The sequence below is a fragment of the Rhinolophus sinicus genome, linkage group LG05, assembly GCF_036562045.2.
Source record: "Rhinolophus sinicus isolate RSC01 linkage group LG05, ASM3656204v1, whole genome shotgun sequence".
Classification (NCBI taxonomy): domain Eukaryota; kingdom Metazoa; phylum Chordata; class Mammalia; order Chiroptera; family Rhinolophidae; genus Rhinolophus; species Rhinolophus sinicus.
In genome coordinates, this window is record NC_133755.1 from 31,716,606 (window position 1) to 31,740,220 (window position 23,615).

The 23,615-nt window shown below is 47.1% G+C and overlaps 1 protein-coding gene across 1 annotated transcript in view; it reads left to right on the top strand.

Annotated features, from left to right (window-relative positions):
- Positions 1–18,028, top strand: part of PRKCE (protein kinase C epsilon) — a 469,050-nt gene extending 451,022 nt beyond the window's left edge. The window contains exon 16 of the mRNA XM_019748625.2: positions 14,686–18,028. Coding sequence (XP_019604184.1) covers positions 14,686–14,832 — 147 coding nt within the window. The 3' untranslated portion in view covers positions 14,833–18,028. The remainder of the gene's footprint in view (positions 1–14,685) is intronic.
- Positions 18,029–23,615: the final 5,587 nt, after the last annotated feature.

Genomic DNA, 23,615 nt, shown 5'->3' on the forward strand with positions numbered 1-23,615 from the left:
CCAATTTCCTACACTCTGCCCCCTCATTATTATGTGAACCTGCTCACCACCTTTACTTTTCCTGCCTGTATTCTCAGCAGTGTTTCTGCTGGGCACAGCTGTGTGGTTCTCGATGCCCCAGCCCTGACACGGTGGCTGCCACTGAGGAGATGCCATACAAGCATGGCAGGTTCCCAAGTCATTTTAACCTAAGCAGCCTCAGTGGGGTATTTTTGACAGAGATCTCTCCATCTGAGAATGCTGATTACAGGAGCATTCCTGCAGCCTGGGGTGGGGGTGGCCACCCACACATCACTTTGGTTCTCCTCATGGTGGGGGGAGGGATTTGAGCCCTGAGCTGGGCTGGGCATTTCTATAAGCTCTGAAGCCTTCATTTATGACTTAATAGCTATTAGGTTGGGATTTGCCTTCATGGGTTCACCAAACAAGTGTTTATTGAATTTAATCTCCTCCCCACCCCACTGGCACTGGAGGTAACACACACAGCCTACCTGGGTGCATGGGACCTACTGGGCTACGCCTGATGGCAGGAGGGAAGAGCAGAAGCCGTCAGGAAAAGTTCTCTGGAGGAGCTGGAACTTGGCAGAGAGAGCCAGGAAGGGTTAAGAAGGGAGAACCACCTGAGCAAAAGCATAGAAAGGGGAAAGGCAGAATTCAGATGAGCTCTTTTTGACAGGTATTTATTGAACATGTACTCTGTGCTCTCTGTAAAGCCCTGGAAGGGAAGGTTGACATGGGTTGAATAGAATCCCCTACTGTCACCACCGTGAGGATTTAAGATGACAGGAAGAGATTCTCTAACATAAATACTTGAGGAATACCAGGCAATAGGGTAAAATCCAGGACTCAACTTTGGGATGGGAGTTTTGAGGTTTGCGTCTCAAGGTTAGAGGACAGAGGAGGAGAGGTGGCAGGAAGAAGAGCCCCGTCCCCCAGACAAGCTGGGAGGCAGGTTCTGTGTGGGTCACAGGAGCCACTTCCCACCCGAGGTCTTGTAGAAGATCCTGTCCAGGCAGGTCCACTTGAACTGTGCCTCCTTCCAGTCTCTGCAGAAAAAGCGAAAGGTGGTCTGGCAACCAGTAGTGGAGGGGCAGTGGTCAGAGGCTGGGTAATGTGCATCAGTAAAAGCAGAAAACATTAAACCTTTCCCGTGGAGGGGCTCTGTCCTCTAGCCCTGAAGCCAGCAATTGTTCTTTGAAGGATGCAGACCACCAAGTGACATTTGCAAGCTGACAGGGTTCCCGCCTGCACCAGCCTTTAAGTCCAAGACCTTGATTCTCCAGGGGTGCATTTGTCATGAAGGGAAGAAGCTCTTGGAAACACAGTTTTGCATCTATTGTGCCCTATTTGTGTGCAGGGGTAGCGGAGGGTAACAGAATTGGATTTGGCCTAAACTTGACACGCAAATGTTATTCTACATTTCTGGGATTTGACAAATACACAATTAAGGTTCCACATGAACCTTGGTGTTTTTAAGGCGAGAAGGCTTGGCCCATGGGCCTGTAGCCACTGACCCTCTGTGTTAATCTGGCTACTCCTTTCTGGGACCTACTTCACCTGCAAAGGCGTTTCCTTTGAGTACAGACCTTAGATGTCAATGGAGTATGTCAGGTGTGTGAGCCCAGCTAGGTGTGGAGGAGGGTTGAGAATGGCCAGGACAGTGAAATATGATTCTTGCCTTAAGTAGGGAGATGGGAAGATAAGCCAGTATGGGGCTTATCAACCGAAATGATTTACAAAATAAACCAGACCTTGACTTGGGGCTTCAGTCAGACCCCCTCCTCCTTGCTGCCACTGCTGGCATCTCAGCTAGTGTTTCAAAACAACAGGAGTTCTTCCTGGAGCGGCACGGCAGATTTAGGCTACAGGTACCCAGGTATCTGGGATACGAATGTTCCACCTAATGCTTCAGAATACAGTCACCCCAAAGCATAGGATTCCAGAGTTCAAACCCCACCCTGTGTCGCAGGCAATGAGTTAAGAGGAAGATGCTGGACACAGCTGGTCCCTGCTGTTAGCAAATCTGTGGGACCCTGAGCAAGTCACTGAATTTCTGTGCTCCCTTCCTGTAAAATGAGGGACTTACACAGTCCCTAAGGTTTCTTCCAACCCCAGCCACTCCTCTAAACATGCTCCATGAGCACGGGGATTTGAGGCTTTTCATAAATCATCATTATTGTAATGAAATTTACATAGAATAAAATTCACTCATTTCAAGTGCACATTTTGATGTATTTTAACAAATGGATACACCCATGTAACCATGAGCACAATGAACATAGGGACGTCTTGAGCCCCCAGACAGTTCCCAGGTGCCCCTTCCCCCTTCCCCCGGGCAATCCCTCATCTGCTTTCTGTCACTGGAGAATAGAGGTTCATATATATGGAGCCATGTAGCATGTACTCTTTTGTGCCTGGCTTCTTTCACTTGGCATCATGTGTTTGAGATTTGAGAACTATATTTTTAACATCTTATCATGGAGAATTTCAAATATGTACCAAAGTAGAGAGAATCCCCATGTGTCCCTCACCCAACATCAACAATTAGTATGTTCTGGTTAATCCGTTAGGGGAGGGCTTTTAATCTGTATTATTCACAGCTGTATCCTCAGCAACCACTCCTGGCACGTAGTAGGTATTCAATATATACTGGGGTACCAAAAAAATGTATACAAGTGGACACTTCGGTCAACGTTTCTCAAGCAGTAGTTTGCCGTAATCAGAAGTGTCTGGGCACTAATGGTAACCACTTTGAGCACCTCTTGTAACTGCAGAAGTCAAACATGACTTGTATTCATCTTTTGGTATCGGATCATATTGAATATTATAATTTAATAGTTTTTTCCTTTCTTAAAATGTGTATACATTTTTTTTGGCACCCTCTGTATTTGTGGACTGAATGAAATGACTTGTGTAGATAGACCACGTTTTTCTTTCCAGAGAATGTTTCTGTCTTAGCTCCATCTCTAGATTTTCTTCTCCCTTTTTATGGCCCAAGACCTATTCCAGTATGTACCTGGGAACTGGGGGGGGGGGGGGGGGGGGAGCAGAGGGAAGGTTGATAAGATCCTGCATTAGGAAACCTGAAATTGTTGAATGGCAAGAGAAGGCAAGTGACCTCATCTTGACTTGAGAGGCATGTATTAAGCGTGTTTACAGTTCCTGTTTCAAAGCCAGAAGGCAGAGCAATAATAAATCCCAGGCCAAAAGAACTGATACCTATCTAGAACATTTTCATAAATAAGGCGGGGGAAGATTGATGAGTGGAGGAACAGGGCTTTTGCCAGGACCAGATTGGAAAGTTTCTTCTTCTGGTACCAACAGTCATCCCTGGAAAGCTAAACCCAACAGCTGTCAACAATGACGCTGCTTTGAAAAGTAGATGATAAGTGAGACAGGGCCCCAAGGTTAGAAGCAAAGTGGGGCCAGGTTTGCCACTGCCTACCTGCCCACTTTTAGCTGGAGACGCAGGCTCCTGGTGCAGCACCAGGCAGGGGTCCTGCCACTGCACGTCCCGCTGCGTGGGGCCAGCTCACCACAGAGTCTGGCTCAAGAGCTCAGGCCCCCGGCAAGCCACGGCAGGCAGGGCCCTGCCGTCTCCTCCTGAGGCTTTTTATCCCTGCAGAGCCACACTGTGTTTTCTGTACTTTTTCAGTCTCAGGCACCCCTACTGGGTGCCCCTTTACCCTACTTTGGGGTCTATCCAGCAGTGGGTTGTACAAATCAATTTAGTGGGTCAAGTGTAGAAAAATTCTTAATGAAGTGTAGAATAGGATAGACTAGAATACAGGAGACTGAAGCAGAATAGTAACCGGAACACAGAAAGCGTCACATATAGTAAGGTTAGTGTATATCTCGCTGAATCTCTTCTTGTGGTGGTGGAATGAGGTGATGTACACACAGTTATATATATAAATGTATTTCTTACTGTTGCTGAAAGTAAAAAAAAAATTAAATCTTTGAAGGACTATGCCCCTTTTCACTCCCGATGTCTAAGAAATGACCCCAAAAGGCGTACGGGGGATGGTGGCCTCATGCACGGTGAAGGGTACTAGACCGAATGCAGTTTTTTGTGCGTTTGTTTGCTTGTAACACAGCGACAACACGACTGGCAGCAGCTGCTCAGCCCTCAGTGCACACGAGCGCGTTGACGCTGATCAGCAGGAGGCAGGACAGCACACGCCAGGGACAGGGCCTCAGGTCAGAGCCAGCCGCATGCAATCCTGGCTCCACCTCGGCTGGCCTGCACCTTGGGCACTGTTTCCTAATCTTTACCGTGGGGGTTGTGGCCTCCCAGGAGGGTGGCGTGTGAGGGTAAATGAATCAGGCAGGGAAAACACTTGGAAAAGCCTCCATCCACCAGCTTTATTATGTTTCTCACATGAAGAAACGGAGATTGTGCTGGTGATAGAAACACAAGACACCCACCCAAGTGGAGCTAGTGTCCAGCCTAGTGCACAAAATAGTTACTCAGTAAGTCGTTATGTAGCCCAGTTATGGACTGCCGGGATAAAGAGGCACCTTTTTTTTAAGTGTATTTATTTATTAAGGTGTGTGAGGGGGGCCAGCCTGGGTTGGGGATGTTTCCCCAGGAAGGGGCATTCCTTTTTGTCATAGCAGCAGCAGACCCTTCTTGTTAGCGGCCTCGGGAAAGGTATCAGAGCTCCTTTGCTGCATTTAGGAGGGAAATGGACCCTCCTTTACTCTCATTTCTGGTCTTGGAGGGTGGTAGGCTCACCTGCGTGAGAAAAGCTGTGGCTCTCTACCATCCTCTGGGGACTCAACAGGGTCCATTTAATTAACTGGGAGCTGGCAAGGCCAGGGCTGTGAGCTGGGCATTGCTGGCAACGGAAGATGCAGCAGGTCTGACTTGCCCTGAGACGCTGGCTGCCTTACCACAGCCACGATTTATGGGGCACTTAGAGACACCTCTAGGCTATTTATAAATTCCAAACTGAATGTCATCAAGGGCCAGTGTTCTCTGCACAGGTGATAAGGACTCGTCCATAACCACCTGACCCAAAATGACTCTTGGCTGGAATGTTTGCTAACTTTTGTTAGCAAATTTTAGAGTCAAAGTGTCCCAGCCACAGGTGTGCCTATGTGTGGACCCGGGCAGGTCTGGGAGAGTGACGTACTGCAAGGGTTTGAGGAAGCAAATGTAAGCACTGCCCTTCAGAACTACCCAGAAATACCTCCTTCCCTAAAAGGAAGGAAGAAATACTGTGTCTGTGGAGCTAAAGCCTTGAGACAAATGGCTTTACCTGGTCTTACAATACGCCTCTGGAAACAGCCTTCCACACAGTCTGCTCTACCATTTTCACAGGGACACTTCCGCCTTCCTGAGGAGCACCTGATGGATAGAGGGAAAGCCCTGTGGTGCCCCCCACCTCCACCCCCTCACCACCCCCACCCTGCCCTCTTCTACCCTGTGGTCCCAGGGACTTAAGCTAAAGGGGGCATTTCAGGTCCTGAGACTGCTTCTCAGGGCTTTCTCCTCTGTGTGGATTCCTCAGAGAGAATTATTGTAGCACTGAGAAATTCACGCTTTGTTTGAGAGGAAACTTTTAAATCTGTGGTTCTGAACGTAGCCGTGAAGTTGTCCCTCACCCACCCTTTGAGAATCTGCCACAGTGAACTCTCTCCAGGAAAATCCAAATACGCCCATACACACCACACGCTACTATCCTGCGTTTTATAGGCGCTTCGCGGAAGCCCTGAAGCCCGTTATCTAGTGCAGGGGTTGGCAAACACTGGCCCACAGGCCAGATCCAGCCCACTGCCTCTCTTTGTGCAGCTCTAAGAATGGTTTTTACATTTGTCTTAACTGGTTGGAGAAGGGCGTTTTGTGACACCTGAAAATTATGTGACGTTTGAATGTCAGTGTCCATAAATAAACACAGCCATGCTCATACGTTTCCATTCTTGTCTGTGGCTGCTTTTGTGCCACGACAGGAGAGTGGAGTGGTCGTGACAGAGCCCCGCAAAGCCTAAAATATTTATTATTTGGCCCTTCACAGAAAATGTGCTACCTCTGCTGTAGGAGCAAGGAACCCAGGCTAAAAAGGCTTGCTTGAAATACTTTACTTGCTTTTTATAACGATTGAGCCATAGAATTGAGAGATAGAGACGAGACGGCATGGAAAATCGCCCTGACAGCTCCCCCTTTACTAGGGGCAGATGAGGGCCCTGTTCCCTGTGTCTGTGGGAGCAGGGAACCAGGGAGTTCTGGCCTGGGTCCTCTTCTCAAGCTTCTGTAGATGTCTAAATGGGCACTGCCTTCCAAAGAATCTTTGGGTAGTTGCCCTGAAGTTTTGTTTTAAAAGCATTATAACAAGCGTTCTACGTTTGGTAATCTCTTCCTCCTCATGTCCTCCAGCCATAGGCATCCCACCCTCCCCTATAACGCAGATCCCTGTGGCTGGGTCTATAGTACCCTAGAGAGGGCGGATTCATAGGCAAATTGGAGCTGGCTGAACTCCTTTGATCACTGGAGTATTTGCTGGGTGTGAGGGAGGAGGTTGGTGTAAGAGTTTCCAAAGTAACTCTTCAAATGGAATTTGTAAAAAATGTGTATTTTTTTTATAGTCTAGCAATAAAGAGGGGACAAGATGAGAGGGGAAATAGTTGAATTCCATCAAACAGCTGATTTGACAGAATTCAGCTGCCGCTGTTTATTCAGAATGCCTGGTGGTCTGAGGGACTCGGTCCCTTTTTAAAAGATACTTATGTATACAGACTGCCTCAGGAGTGAAGCAGCTTTCCCTCAGAAGTGGTTTCGACGAGAGGCAGCTGACCAGACCGGAGGGTGGGAGCGTTCGAGGCCACCACCTGAGGCATGGTGGCTCCTCACCTCTGCCTGCCAGCAACAGAGGCCACCACGCTGTCATGACTCTCTCCTTTGGACGAGGGAAAAAACGGCCAGGAATCAAGAGGCTTCCCATTTATAAATGCCGTGAAGCTAGCATGATGTGCACTTTCAAAAGCAAACAGGTCTTTATTTTCTTCTTCCCTAAAAGGTGGAAGCAATTTTACTAAATCGAATAGAGGTCACAAACAGGAGGATTGTGCAACCCAGTGAGCTAGTCTACATTTAAAAATTAGAAGCTCTAGCAGGAATCTCTGATATCGTCCTCTTGAAGAAGATGGAAAAAGTCACCATCTTCCATCCTGGCTTGTCGTTTCACAATGGATTTAACAATCACACCCCCCAACGTGTGCTGGGGTGTGGGATTGGGTGTCAGTTTTGTGAGAAGGCCATTTGTAGAGGTCAGGTCAAAGGGCTCTCAGCCTGACCCTGCCTTGCACACTATTTTTATACGTATCTTGATAGAGAGAGAGGAGGCGTTCTAATCAGATTGTAGGATGACCAAAAGCTGAAGGATATAGCAGATAAGATGGATGACAGAATTAAAATGGCATCTACATGCTACTTTAGAGTTCACATGACCTTCACTTAGATGCTCTCATGTAACCTTTGTCAAGCTCTCATATAACCCCCACTTTTCTGGCAAATAAACTAAGATGCAGAGAGGTAAATTATAGAATCATTATTTATGGTGATCGTGACAGGCTAGAAAGAAGTACCAAAAGAAGAAGAAATCAAGGATTTCGTTTAGATTCGAAAAGTCTATTTCAGAAGATTGGGGTTTTTATTAGTTTCCTAGGGCGACCCCAACAGAGTACTACAAACTAGGGGGCTTAGAACGACAGAAATGTATTGTCTCCCACTTCTGGAGGCTGGAAGTCTGAGATGAAGGTGTCAGCAGGGTCACGCATGCACCCTCTGACACCTGTAGGGGAAGAATCCTTTCTTATCCCTTTCAGTTTTGGGAGTCCTGGACGTTCCTTAGCTTCTGGCAGTGTCACTCTGTACTTCATGGGACATTCTCCCTCTGGCTCTTCACACGGGCTTCCCTTTGTGCACACCTGTCTCTGTGTCCAAAATTCCCCTTATTTATAAGGATACCAGCCATATTGGATTAGAGCCCATCCTAGTGACTTCATCTTAATTTGATTACATTGCCAAATAATGTAAATTTATTTTCCAAATAAAGTCATATTCTGAGGTACTGGGAGTTAGGATTTCAACATATTTTTTTTGGGGGGGGAGGGGGAGGGACACAAGTCAACATATAACAGGGTTAAACTGCATTGATAAAACTGTGACTTATCACAGCTACTTAAGAAATGATAAAACATGGGTACTATCATAGACATCAGTTTAATTTGAGGGTTTCCATGAAGTACCGGGTCATACCGTTGACCTTGGCATTGCTCAGACCAGAGTCAGGAATGGAGTGGTCAGCTCGGCCACCACATTGAAAAAAGGAGATAGATTACAAAAAAAAAACAAAAAACGTGGGGAAGCACTGAGCAAGATAGGTGCTGTAAAAGGTTCCAGGGGCTGCCCAGGGCCAGATGAACAGTCTGTACATTTCGCACCCTTTTCTATAAAGAAAGTCCAAAAGTATAACCAGTTCTTGGTTAACAAAATCAAAAGGCAGGGGTCGGGGGAAGGGGAGGAGGATTGAGGATAATGTTTGGAGAAATTTCTAGGTAAATGATAGCTAACTGGACATTCTGTTCCAGCCCAGGATTCCAGTTAAGATCCAGTTAACTGATGTTGAGGAAGCACTCTAATTATTTAAATTCTTGCTTTTTCTTTTAGAACATTTAAAAGAGGAAAGTAGAGCTTAGATAACAATATTGACATTTCAAAGCTAGGAGGAATTTTAGATTTGAGTGTTACAGTGAATACAATTATTTTGAACAAATGAGTCTTAAGTGTCTACTGAGTGCCCTGCTTTGCATTAGGTGCCTTGAGGGATGTGAGAGGAGAATAGGACACACATAAAACATCGAAAGAAGGGACCAAATACATGATCCAGAAGGTGCCATGGGGACTGGGAAGAGGGTCACATGGGGTGAGGCTGGTGTCAGGGAAGACTTAGGAAGGAGATGGAACCTGACATGGGACCTAGAGGAGAGCAGGCATTTGGAGAACATGTGAAGACATCGTGTTTCCTCCATGCTGGTCGCACACATGGGGCAGGGCACCCCTGGTTTGCGGTCATTCTGCTGCCTATGTTCTTGCTGGCATGCCAGGCAGAGATGAAGAGGTAGGCAGGGTCCAGCAAGGCGGCCACATGAAAGCCAGCCTTGTGCCCCAGCCTGTCAGGCCAGGGAGTGTTCTCGGTGCTTTAGAACAAAGTCATCTCTTGATCTCCTGGTAATCAGATGAAGACAGAAGCAGATATCGCTGGCTCCTCTGAAAGCTTGTGTTTATGACTTCAGTACAGTGAGGGCTATGAGAGAATGGCACTAGCCACACAGGAAGCAAGCATTCAGGCTGCCTGGGGTCCAAACACCACCACGCCCGGCTGAGCCCCCAGCGCTCAGTGGCCTGAGTGATTTATAAGATGAGCCCGCTGGCTGTGCTCAGATGCAGTTTCTCAGAAGGCTCTGGAGTGACTGTAACTCTGTTTCACTAACTTCTAGCTCACTGCCCCACAGCAGACCCCAGAAATGTGCCCTTCCCCCAAGATCAGCCCAGACCTCTCAAAGACAAGACCTCATTTCTGAAGGAATAGGAATGTCATTCTCCCCTAGCCCCAACCACAAAGATGAGGGACCTACACATCAAGTCCCTAAACTCCCCTTAGCCCCTATCTCTTGATGTCATTTTCCCAAATTGCAATTTCTCTGGTTGAACCTGTTTCTATTTCTATCTTATATCAGCCAGGGAACCCTAGTGCCCCAAGTTGACAGCTACTGGGAGAAGAAACCCCGTTCACCATAATAGGCCTAAGTCTGCCTATGTCTCAGGGCCCTGTGAGGCTGCAAGAGTCTGGGCTGCCCCACTCCTGGCCCTTCATGAATCAGACCTCAGCCTTCTCCCCACTCCAGCTGTACTTTCCCAAATGGAAAAGCCCTCTGGCAGGACCGTCGACACTGGTTGTGAATCTAGCTCGTGTTGGTGGCTCTAATAAAGAGCAGCAAGAGAGGTGCATCCATTCATGTTTTCTGGTAGATACCTACTGAGCACTCACTTTGCTCCAGGCATTATGCAAGGCTGGGGATAGAATGGTGAGTTCAACCTGGTCCCTCCCCACAAGGAGCTGGCAGATGAGTTGAGAAGAGGAGGACACCTAGTGTGAGTGCGGTGAAAAGAGTCAGGAGAGCGAATGGACACCCTTCGGAAGCCTGGAGGGACAAGGGAGCCTTCCTGAAAGAACAGCATCGAGGCCAAGATAGGAAAAGTGAGCAAAAGTCAGTGATGAGGACATGGGGCAGAATGTAAGGAGGGGAGGGGGTGTTCCAGACAGAGGCTTAGAGGCAGGCGCAAGCCAGTGTGACCAGAGAACTTCATGGTTCAGCAGGGCCCAGGAGCTAACTTGGGTGGGTAGGCAGGCATAAGATCCTGAAAGGCCTTAGAAGTGGGTGGGTGTAAGAACCTGGGGCTTTTCCCCAGCGCAGTGAAGCGCCATCAGAAGAACCTCAGTCACTGGAGGAAGCACTAGAATGTTCAGGCAGGCTCAAGCTCAGCACTAGTTCCAGATGTGGAGGCATAGAGAGAAAGGGAAGACTCTGTCCCTGCCACCCAGAAGCTCACGGTGTCAATGGGCAGATCATTCACACAGACTGTGGTGATTAACACAGCCAAGCTGGGGACGGTGCTAGCGGGTGGCACAGAAGTGCTCAGACTCAGAGGCACGCTAAGGACTCACATTTATTGGGTACCCGTTATGTATCAGGGTCTGCACTGAGGTACCTCACATTTGGCATCTCAGTCCTCAAGGCACTGTTTCCACCCCCATTTTACAGATGAAAAGACCAAGGCTCAAAGAGTGACTTCACACAGTGTCACATAACCAGGCAGGGACACTACAAGGATGAGAGGGCAGCCAGTACGCTTTCTCCTACTCCATGCAGCCTCCCCTCAGTATGGGCCAGAGGATGTGGGAAGAGCTTCATGGAGAAAATAAGGTCTGAAGAGTTAGAAGGTCGTACCGTGTGTCCCAGTGCCACCTCTCAGGCTGTGCAGTGTGGGCTAAGAGTCTGGCATTTAGACATTAGAGGAAGCATCTGGGATGACCAGGGACCCAAGGAAACAGGGAGTGTCTGTGGAAGTTGACCCATCGGAACCTTGGAGTCAAGTCTTGTGCCTGTGGGGGGGCGGGGGAGAAAGCAGCTTTTCAGAGAATAAAGTCAGTGAGTAAAGGCTATAACTCCCAGTCCTCCTCAAATTTGAGGAAGCTGTGCTGCATACATGCTATTAATAGAGGATGGAGTTTCCCAGAAATATTTGCTTTAGAAAACTTCCCAAGCCTCTAAGGTTAATAGTCAGGAATAGCACATAGTGGGGATGTTGGTTATTTGAATTGGAAATGAGTAACTGACACGCACCTGAAATATCTTCAAGGAAAACAGGGCCTGGGCCAGGTTGCATAAGGAGGTTGGTGAGCCAAGTATGTTTTTCTGTAGAGCTCTTAAAGAAGGCGCACTCACTCAGATGCCACAGATGAGTCTGAAACCCCTGGAAAGACCAGAGCCACACTGCACAGCTCTCTCAGCTACCCTGCTGCGGAGCTAGAGGTCCTCTGGGAATTCTGTCCTTAACTGTGTTGACGGAGCCTGATTCCCTGGTACATAATCTGTGAAATTCAGACATCATAGGCAATTTAGCTCAGTTGACCTCAGGAAACGACCAGTTTCCGTGATGAATAGACAGTAATGACTGAAAGGTGAGGCACAAACAAGTAGATAAACAGGGGGAGCCAATGCCAGAGTGTTTGCAGATTCCCCAAGGGTCTCTGTGCACACTCCGCTCATTAGTGACCAGGGAGCGGGAGCTGGGAAAAAGGTGGTCCTGCCCCTGACACTTCAGGAGACTTGGGCGAGGCCCACCCGTGGTGATGTGACTCTGAGTTTTCCTCCTGCCCTGTTCCTTGCCTCTCTTCTTCACCCAACTCCTGCCCCTCCTACCTGCTGGTCCCCTTTGCCCTCCTGCCCCCATTAAGGATGCCCCATGGCCGCCTTCTGGGATGATACTCAGGGCTTCTCAGGACACCATCACCTTCTCCCCACCCTACTCCTCCGTCTGGACTCATTTCACCCTGCACCGCAGGCCCATACTCTGTAACCCCTCCTCAATCAAAGTACACCCATCCCTCTTTTGATAAGATCTTCAGGAGAGGCGTCACCACACCCTTTCCCCAGGCACCAGCCCTCCCATGTCCAACATGCGTCACTGTGGGGATGGGCTTTGTTGTTCTTCTCTGAAGTCCCTCTCCACTCAGGGCCCCCCTTTTCCTCTTGCTCTGTACACACTGGAGATGGAGAACAGATAGTCCTCGTGCCTGGGGCCAGCCCTTCTGATAGAGATGACTAAGCCACTCGGCTTTCCCATTTCAAGGGCAACACATGTGTCCTTCAGTGGCAGGTCCGATTTCCACCCCTTGGGTTTTCTGTCTCCCTGCTGTCTCCCTGCCACGATCTGAGACTACCTACTATGTAGCTCAAGCCCAGGGAGAAGATGCCAAGCAGTGCTGATGGGTTCTAGAAGATTATCTCATCTCTGCTCCACACTGTCCATGTGATTCTGATCTCAACCTGGGGTAATTTGAAAGCGGACTCCCCTGCTGAGGTCACCCAGTTCACAGTACCCACTCTCTCCTTGACCCACAGCCCTGTGCCACCATGCTGGTCTGCTGGCAAGACTTTCTGGCTTGATTTTAGCCTAGTGGCTTCATCTAAACATCTCCTGGTTGCATTTGACGCTTGCTGTGTCTTCCCTCTTCTCCAGTGTCCAGCTTTCCAGACATTGCACACCACGGAAGGCATCATGCTGGGACCTGGATTTGAGTATGGCTCTACTTTTAACTAGTTGGGTGACTCTGAGCACGTCACCAAACCTCTGTGAGCCACAGTTTTCTCATCTGTGTGATCGGGATAAAAATACCTGCGTGTTCCAAAGATCAAATGAGCAAATGAATGCAAAGGTTCTTTGTAAACTAAAGCAGCATTTCTCAAGCCAGGTTCTGCAGACCTCTCCTCCAGGAGAGATATTAATAAGCTATTCAGGAAAACAAAATTATATATATATATATATGTGTCATGTTTGAGGAAGGCTGGGCCGAACTACATGCACTGGGTTTCTTGACTTTAGGACATCTGAGAGCCCGTAATTCAGCAAGGTGCATTGCAGATCTCCAAAAGCAGGGTACAAAATAAAGCTTTATCTCAAAACCACTTTTTTCAGAGACTACTTATTAACATCTTTTAGATTTCCACAGAACATAGCATATATTAGTATTTTTCCTCCTACAAGTAATAATGCTACTCTTTCCACAAGATTTATCCCATCATCCAGGTCACTGATCTTGGGTAACACAGTTAATCAGTGTCTGAGAATGTGTTGCCCGAGCCCCTTCCATCTTCTCAGCATTGTGCTGTGGGGGAGATGGGCCCTGGTACTGAAGGCCTCTGCCGTCCGTCTCCACTCTGACCTCCTGCCATCTTCACGCTGGACTCTGCCCCAGGGAGCTTGGCAAACCCATTGTCCTGTGTATACATTTTTTGTGTTCCTGCCCCCTGCTTTTGTCTTTCTTCCTGCCAAGGTGCCTTTCACCCATCTCTACTAATGCAATTGTAACTCATTCTTCAAGGCTCAGCCAAGCCCCCACTTCTCCATGCAAGTTTTTCTAACCGCTGCAGTCTATTCCAGTTAGGAATACTGGCTCCCAACTCAACTGGACGCCCCTAGAGGCCGAAAGTATTATTTATGCTTATTGATTTTTCTCCCCAAACCAGGATTTATTTGATTGCCATCAGCTCTACTTTGGCAGCTTGAGCCTCCAAGTGGGCAGGGGTCCTTCTGAGCTGGGGAGTCAGTGGGGGGTTTGTTTGCATATTCAATCACTCAGTACACACTTATTGCTGGGAACCCCAGGTTGACTAAGACGGGGCGCCTGCCTTCACAGAGCTCTTAGTCGAGGCAAAAGCATAAACAGTTCATTGCAAGTTAGAGTGTTGAGTGTAATAAAACAAATAATGTGGGAGCACAAAAGGGGGTTCATGGTGAGAGCAGCTAGGGATCAAGACAGATTTCCCAGAAGGCAATCCCACCCCCTCCCCATTTTCATATTATAGGAGGTCATATGGAGCAGACTTGGCAAGGTTATGGGGGGTTCTACCTGTAGGGAAGAAAGAGCACTGGAGACTTTGTGGGAGGGGGATTTGAGTTTGTTCCCTGGGTCACAGGGAGGGAGATCTTGATGGGGCCAGAGGGTTAGGGCAGACGCTGGAAGGAGAATGTGAGATGGGAGCTATGCATCCCAGTCTCCCAAACACACACACACAGACACACACACACACACATGCGTGCTCACACATACACACACACACGCACTGTCTTTGGGAATCCCACTTCCCTGCTTTTCCATCATACCCTCTCACAGACCCTTCTTCCTTTTCACCTGGACTCATTTTTCTTCTCCAAGTCCTCTGTCACCTCCTGGTCCTGGGGCCATCCATCGTTACCTCATTGGAACAGCTCTGTGTCTGCTCTCAGTAGCTAGCGGCCTGCTTTGGCGAGAGGCTGGTCAGCTCAGTGCCTACTCCCTGTGCGGGGCCCTGGAGAGAAAGGTCAGCCTGGAGTCAGTGCTTTCTCTTTTCTTACAGAAAACTAAAAGAGACGTCAATAACTTTGACCAAGATTTTACCCGGGAAGAGCCGGTACTCACACTTGTGGATGAAGCGATTGTGAAGCAGATCAACCAGGAGGAATTCAAAGGCTTCTCCTACTTTGGTGAAGACCTAATGCCCTGAGAAGTCACTCCAGGTGGAGTTTGGTGATGCTGCAAGACGGGTGCCGAGACGATTTCTAGTTTCCAGAGGCTCACAAGGTCTTGAACTACTTCTCCTCCCCAGAACCCCAAGCCCCTGACCACTCTCTATTTATTGCATTCCCTTACCCCAGGCCAGCTGCTCCCTCCTTCTGCCTGGTGACCAGAAGGTACTTTGGTTCTTGACTCGTCAGTGATGCAGATACATGTTGGGGTCATCAGTTAGCTGGACACCCTGCTGTGTTTGGTCTGTTGGCAAGCCTCTTTCCACTCTTTGGGGGCTCCTGACAGTGAAGCAATTTCAGTTCTTTCACTGCAAAGGAAAACAATAAAAACAAAAGGCAAACAAGAAGACTCTGGCTCTGCCCTTGGAGATAGAGGCCCAACAACTCTCGCTTTCCATCCCTGCAGCCCCTCCGCCTGCCACCCTCTGCCCTTCTGTCCAGGAGAAGAGACCGGTGCTTCTTCAGCATGAAGGTGGGCACCCTCAAGGCATGCCTATGAAGGAGACAGACTGGCCGATGCACGGGTCGCCTACCTGTGTTGGTTTGCTCTGGAATGGCTAATTCTTGCTTGCTGTGGTTTTAGCTTTGGGGCATGCCAAAGTTGTGGAAGCATGCATCTCGTGGAAGAAATCACTCTTTATAGAAAAAGAAATTTGATTTTGAAGTCTATTAATTTGACACATATATTCACAAATTTGCTTTCTAATTGACCAAAAGATGTAAATTCCCGTATTAATACAGGATTAATTCAATTAATTAATGCAGGATTAACGCAGTATTAATTCAAGGGCTAATATGCAGTGAGAAACCAATTGTCCATGGTTTATGCTCTTAATGCTTTCGTGGCACAGTGGGGTCTGTATGAGATGAGAGGAAAGGAAACCCGTAGCGGTTCTCATTGTTGAAGTTCTGCCTGAACACAAAGGCCACTGCACTGAAGGCCAAGACCCTAGGGTTCTAGCAAAGCTCGGTTCCCAAATTCTCTTTCCGGTTTCTTCCTAAGTTCCCAGCATAAACTCTATTTATTTTCTGCAGCAGTGTGTTATTTTGCACACTTCTACACAATGATAGTACTACTGTGTTGTGGTTTTTAAACATTAAACATGTAACGTTTAATATGAAATATCTGCTTTTGGAACAAGCAGGATGAGGTTAAACATGGGTTATGCAGAGAACATCCAGAGACTGAAGAGCAACTTGTTTGAAAACTGACAATGTACCCAGACGTACTCAGAGGCTTGTTTCTGTGTGACATGCAATGGCAACTCATGTGGGCACTATTTAATGGATGTGATGTTACCTCCTGTAGATATGCTAACAGTGTTACATTCTTTGATTCCCAAGGGTTCTTTGTGGCTTTGTGTATATGTTTCCCCGGAGGTCATTTGATTATCTATTTTCCTGAACTGATTTAGCAGGGAATGGAATCCATTCCAACTGTTGCACGTGGATTTCCCAGCTGCCCCTAAATATATATACTTGTGAGTGGCAAAGTGGCACTAATGAAGCTTTTTGCCTTTTGTACATTTGAGATTTTTGTATATAGTGTTTGCTGCAAGGCCTGTGGAATTAATTCATTGAATTTAGAGGTATCAACTGCTGCATGTTCAGGCATATTATAAAACTTTAGTCTATGAAAGAATAATTCTAATGTCCAGGTGCAATACTCTGTAAGTGTATTGGTTCAAGTTACCGAGAGATAAAGTGTGTTTGTTTCTTTTCTTTTTCTTTTGGGGGTGGGGAGGGGGGCAATTCTCCGTAGTGTTTATTTCATTTTGGTTTGTCTTAAAAGATGTAAACATATATTAAGCTATATTAAATCTCACCTATAGTTCTCCTGTGCTCTACTACGCCCTGATAGAGGTGGGGAAGAGAAAGGAATGTTTCTGATGGTGGTTTCAAAGCTTGGACAGTGACTAGCTGGAGCCCATGGAGAGTTGGTGTCCGTATTGGCCTCTGGCTGGTGGTAGCCTTTGTTACTCATGGTGACATTCAGTTCTCTTGTGTTTTTATTTTTTAAAAACTCAGGTGTAATTATTATCTGTTCTTATGGTCATTTCAAATATTATGCTCTATCCATTTGTGTGTTTGGCATACCAGTGACGTGAGGAAGACCAGTCGATTAACTTAATTTATCTTCGGTAACTTGACATCCTAGGGAGAGGCGATCTTCTGGAGTTGAGTACAAGCACAGAAACATCTTCATGGTGGCATCATCTCATTTTTAGGGAGACATGACAATACTGCCCATCATACTCATGCATCACTACTGCTCTCTCTTTTTCTCCTGCTTCCTTCACCATGATGAACGTTGAACAACCAAGCAAGCGCTAAGTGCAATGCCAAATGGCCTGTGTAAGGGCTTGGTGGAGTTCCCACGTCAGTGGAGGTTGGGCCCTTCCAACAGGACAATTGGCATTTTTGCTGGGAAGTCAAATAATCATACATTCCACCCAGCAGCTCCAGACAGTCAGTCAACAATAAGTCACCTGGCCCAGAGACACCCGCTGTCAGCACCCAAGTCTCCAGTCTTGCTCTGGGGCCTCCTGCTTGGGGCTGGAGCTGATCAAGTTCTCACACTGGCTGGTTCAAATCCCGTGGAGTCTATAGAAAAAAAGCTTGTGTGTTCCTTGAGTAGTCATTGTTTCATTTTAGTTTTCACAAGAGTTTGGAAGTGGACACACTGTTACATTTCTGCCAATTCTTTCTAATCTTTCCAGCTCTTTTTATTTTTTTTTTTAAGAAAAAAAAAAATGGAGTGAAAAAAAAAATTGCCAAAAATATATATGAAGGATAGCTGTTCTCCTGTGTTCTCTCATTATGGAAGTGAGAAATTTTGTGAAGTGGAAAGATAATTTTTTCCTCCAAAGGTGAAAAAACAATGCATTCTTGCTTTAAAAAAAGAAGAAGAAGGCTTAAAAAAATTACCTCTTTTTAAATTATGTGCAAAATAATTCTGGCTAAATAGAAAATGTATTCAATTTTAGGGATTTTTTTTTTTTTGTATTGTGATGCTTTATTTGTACATTTTTTCCCTTTCTGGATGTAATTTTAATCTCTTGCCATTCATTAGTGTTATTTCATTGTAAACATTATTGTGCCAAATGTACTGTATTCAAAAGGATGTGAATGTGTATTGTTTCAGAACCTAATAAATACAATGATGTAAAATCTAATTTCTCAGTCCCAGTGAGCATTTTTCTCTCCTTTGTGAGTGACAAGGTGCCACTACTGAAGCTTTTTGTCTTTTGTATGTTAGCGATTACAAAATTCCAAAACCTAGACGTTGTTTCAGCTTTTTCCTTTGTCCTTTGAAAATGGACAAAGGACGCAAATAACTTTATTTGCCTACTCCCCTTGCCAACCCGTGCCTCACCTCTGTGCTTCTGGGACTGCCTGTGGGAGCTATGAAAGGGGGCCTCAGTGCACTGGGAGTGGCATGGAGCTGCCTGGGAGCGCTGGGGCCTGGGCAAGCACAGCCAGGCAGCGCTCTCGTTTTCGTCTTCTTAGAGAAGCAAATGCCAGATCTCCTGGCAGCTGATGCCCAGTCAAGCCTCTCCAGAACTCAATCTCTGATCTGCTACTCAGAACATCAGGTCTTTGGAGTGCAAATGACTCCTCTCAGGCTGATAGCCCCTTTGCAGGGTGTAGACTGGCTAGTGCAGCTCCAGGCAAAGCCCGTGCTCTCCTTTCCTGCTCAGCCAGCACTCGTGGCTCTCCTGGTGACGTCTCGGCTATCTGGGTTCCTCCTTCACTCTGGGGCGCCTTTCCTGCCACATCACTCATGTGGTGCTGGTTCTGCAAGACTCCGCCTTTTCTTTCTCCAACACAGACTTTTCAAGAACATTTGAAACTCAAACGTAGACTCCAGTACAGCAGAAATTTCACATGACGAAAGCTCCATTCCTCCAGAGTTATGGAAATGATTGCAGTTGTACTGTGTATTATTCTAAGATAAGGGGGATGGCCCACAAAATCATTTCCTCACAAGCCTTCCGATAACTTGGGTATGTATAGCATGCTGAAAGTACTCTCCTCTCACAGTATTCCCCCTTTCAGCAACATCGCCTGCCTACCTCAAGATGGAAGCATGGACCTCAGACCCATCCCAAGAAGAAGGTTGTGTTTAGCACATATTTTCCTCTCTGGTCAGGCAGCTATTTCTAGGTAAGTGGCCACCCCAAGAGAAGCAAGCTTCCCATCAGCCTATCTGTAGTATCTTGAATTGAAATAAAGATCAGGAGAAACAGATTAAAAGGAGCTGTTCTAGGAAGGCCAGAGGACGTCTCCAAGCATTTCACTGCGTGAAATATGACTGGTCTACACCTATCTCTCCAAGTGGCCTGGAAAAGACAGCTCCAAAGTCCTGGAGATGAGAGAACTCATCCTCCCAAATCGACGTGCTCCACAAATCACACTGAAACTAGAAGAAAAGGCCAGTTGCTGATTAGCGTCCCTGGTTTGGAACCTCTCCCTCTGCCCCATCCACATTCCAAGAGAGAAAGCCAAGCACAGGCAGGTCTGTTCCAGGAAAGCCACGACCACTGGATCCTGACAAGGGTCAGAAGGCTTCATTCAGAACCGCTCCGGGGAAAACCTGTATTTGTGTGGCTGTGCCCTGAGCTGAGGAACAGCAGGTCTACCAGCATTCTCACAGAGGGAGTCTATGAGCAGGTGGCCTCTTCTCTATTCCCTTGTACCTGAGCGCAATCCAGTGCTTGGGTTACCAGCAGCCTGAAGAGCCCCAGACAATAAAAGTACTGAGCCAGGAGGCATGTACTTCATAGGGTTTATAGCGGCAAAGAGAGTGGAAAGAAGGCTTCACAGCCACCTTATGAATTCTGTTTTTCGCTTTAAAGTACTTTCGCCTAGACCAGGATACTACATTTGTGGGATGTTAGTTTTAAACTCTAGCTGAAGTGTGATCAGCTGCCCAAAACGGGAATACACCCTCCAGGGCCAGACAGCTGATTGAATACATAGGTTTACTCAGAAGTCTAGTCCAAGTTCTCTTTTATCTCCTGTCAATACCTGGAGGCTTTGTTATTAGCGTAAAGAATTCTAGGAAAGGGTTTTCCTTATGGAAAATGGTGGCTTGTTAATTAGCATAAAGAAAGAAGGGTATACTAATGGTGTTTGAGATAAGTCGATGGGCGAAGATATTTTAAGACAAATTCCACATTAAAGAAAAAAAAACCCCACAGGATAATAGAACCTAGAGAGTCTTCAACTTCCCTAGTAATCAGGGAAATGCAAATTTAAATCAAACTGCAATCCACTTCACACTCACCAGAATAACTAAACCAAAAAGGCAGACAGATCAAGTTTTATGAAGGATATGGGACAATCGGAAATGTCAGTGTTTCTAGTTTGAGTATAAGATCGTACAACCACTTTGAAAACCTTGGGCAGTATCTACCAAAGTCAAATGTGCAGAGCCTGGACCCAAGAGAAAAAGTCCATCAACTATAGAATGAACTATGGAATATTTACGCAATAGAACTCTATATAGCCATGAGAATGAATGATTTACAACTACACATAACGGATGAATCGCTCGGCCTCATGTTGAGTTTAAGAAGCCAGGCACACAGGAGTACCGACTATCTGATTCCATTTACATCAACTGTAAAAACACTGCATCCTGCTAGAAATCAGGCCAGGTGTTGCCTTTGTGGGAGGAGAACTAGTGACCAGGTGTGGGCACGAAAGGGCTTCTAGGGTGCTGGTGTTGTTTACTGAGCTGGAACCTGGCAAAAAGCTATGTTTCCTTTGTGATAATTCATGGAGCTCTGTACCCTTGTGATCTGTGCACTCCTCTGTATGTGTGTTACACTTCAGTAAAATAAATTACCCAAAAAACCTAGGATGATCTTTGTCTCTTACCCTTGGGGATGGCACCCTAGGCTGAGCCTGTAAACTGCCGAGGTCTCCCTGCCATCTTGGAGACATCTGGTTGCCTAACTCCCATAGCCTCATTCTGTGGCTAGAATAGAGTGGCATTTGTCTTGAGTGGCTCTTTCCTGTGAAACACTCTCATAAACACCCAAACCAGCGAAGCACTGGAACTTGCAGAATGGTCACAGACTCTCCTGTGCCTGCTTGCTAGTAAAATGTCCATATGTGTGTCTGTGAGGTGGTTAGAGAATAGCTAAGCCTCCTCCTCCTCTCGCAGCTACCGAGATCTACCAAAAAGAATCCACACACTTGGCTCAGGGAGTCTACAACAAGTGAGGTTTGGCTTCAGCTCTTTCACCTTGGGCTGAAGCTGTACCTTGCTAAACCTGTTTCCGCGTTTGTGAAATGGTAGTGATAAGACCTACTAACTCCGAGGCCTGTTGCGAAATGTTAGTGAGATAAAGCTTCCACTGAAGTGTCTGTTGCTGTAATGTCTCTTCCCTTGATCAGAGCATAGCCTGTGTCGTGGGGGGAAGGGTGGCTTGGCCTAATGAGGGTGCTTTTCTTTTCTCAGTCTGATTTGTTTTCCCTCCTGGGGGCACCTGACACCCCACCTCACCAGTGAAGGACTCGCTTTGGGGCAGGAAGGGAGCATATGCAGCAAACCCCAGGTCTTGGCCCTCCGCAAACTTACAGCCAGCAGGAGATGAGAGCAGCATAAAAGAGCAGCATACGGCAGACAAGAGGGACAAAAGTAGCCCTGCAGACGATGCCAGGGAAGTCCAGAGAAGGGGATTAGGTTTGGGTTATCCTGGCAGGCTTCCTGGAGGAGGCAGTGGTGAGAGGGCACTGAAGGATGAGGAGGATATGGACAAAGGGTAGAGAAAGGCTTTCTGGGTGTCCATTCAGTGATGAGGGGCATTGAAGGGCTAGAAGGAGTCGGGGACCTGAGTCCCAAGGCAATGCTGCAGTAGTAGCCTTCAACATCATGTCTCAACATGAGATTATCAAGGTCATGGCAATCTTTCAAAGTGGTTTGATGGTGTTTTGAGAAAGCCCAGCACAGCCCTTGGATACAGGCACCCTGTCTTTGCATATGACTGGAAAGTTCCTTTCACGGCCGACTCTCCCCATCAGATCTGGTAGCTGCCGCCTCAGGGTCCAGAGCAGTCCAGCTTCAGTTCTAGGCCCCACAGGGTAAACACTTACACACCTCATTCCCTCTCAGGCCTTCTGCACACTGGAGCAGGCAGCCACCATGGGCTGTAGACTGGCTACGCCATACATAAGGGAGGTTCTGTGAAGGCCCTTTCCAGGAAGCAATCAGGACATCTCATCATCCATGCTTCCTTCTTTAGGTCATTAATCATTAAGTTTTACATTTCTTATCTTCTTTGTTCCAGACACTATGCTAAGTTCTGCATTTAGGTAACCTATTTAAACCTCACAAAAGTTCCATGAAGTAGATAGAATCCCATTTTATAGATGAGGAAACTGAGGCTCAGAAATGATATAAGTTATTTAGTCCTTACAACTCCATGCAAGTGTTATTCTCAGGCCCATTCTATGGATAAGAAAACTAAATTGTCCAAATTCTCAGACCCAGTGACAGGTCAAGTCTGTTTGGACAGGACAAAAAGTATTTACACAGAGGACAAATGACACAGGACATTTCATTCTTTCATTGAGTCCACAAATTTATTCCACAGGTGTTCATAGAGTTCCTACTATGTGCCAGCCGTTCATCTGGACATCAGTAAACAAAACAGCCAAAAATCTGTGCCTTTTCAGAATTTACGTGGTGGTTGGGTGTCGACAGGCAATAAGAATAAATATGACTGTTAAGTGAATCACACAATTTGTTAGAAGGTCCAGGCCACCCCTGATATTTGAAGCAAGAGTAAAAATGGAGGTCCAGAACATAGGGCTAAATATGTTTTCAGTTATGAATCAAACTAGTGTTAAATAAAATATGTTCTAGCTCCATCCCTTGCCAGAGACACCTTCATAACAGACTAGAAAGCCAGGTTTGAATGTAAAGAGTAGGAGGAGAGACTTCTAAGGGAGGAGAAAGACTAGGAGGGAGGAGCCAGAAGCTTCCAGTGTGAGACTATTTACTGCTCAGGTGAGCTGTGGGCTTTGCACGGTCTGCTGGAATGATGTGAGTCAGTTGACTCTGCCTCCAGCAATTTCAGCTCAGCAGATGAAATCAGAATAAGGGTTGGACTGGACGGTCCCTCCCTGCCCTCCCTTGCATCACTCCCCCCGCCCCTGATCTTAGCCAAGGCCAGTTCCTCCTCCAGAGCTCAGCCTTCCCGTGGCCTGGGATCACAGGGCCCTGTCCTCGCCAGTATCTCCTTATGCACTGTGGTCCATGCTAATATCCTTTTTAAATGACCCTGCTGTTCACTCCATCCATCTCAGCTGTGCACAGGGGTGCTTAATCTGCATCTTGGGTGAATATTTGGTGGTTGGGGGGTGGCATTCCTGGGTGATCCCTGGCAGGAGAAGAGGGAAGTCTGTCTTCCCAAAGCATCACCAAATGAGGCAATGAAAGAGCCCAGAGCTGAGTGGAATGAGGAGCTGAAGACTAGGCTGTGCCTGCAGTGGGTGGGAAGGAGGAGATGGAGGGGTCTGGGGAAAGGTCAGCAGTTGCAGCTAGGAGCTTATTTTGGCAGAAGTGGAGCTGATTAGATTGTTGTGGGAACAGATGCACCTCTGTTCTCTTGCCCAGGTACGCCTCTCCCCCTTGTGCTCAGTTAGAGGGAAGGAGACTGGCTTCCAAGGTGCCTGCCATGGCCTCCCATTACACCTGGGAGGTAGTAATTAGCTTTTCCATTTGGGAAATGTGGGCTCTGAGGCT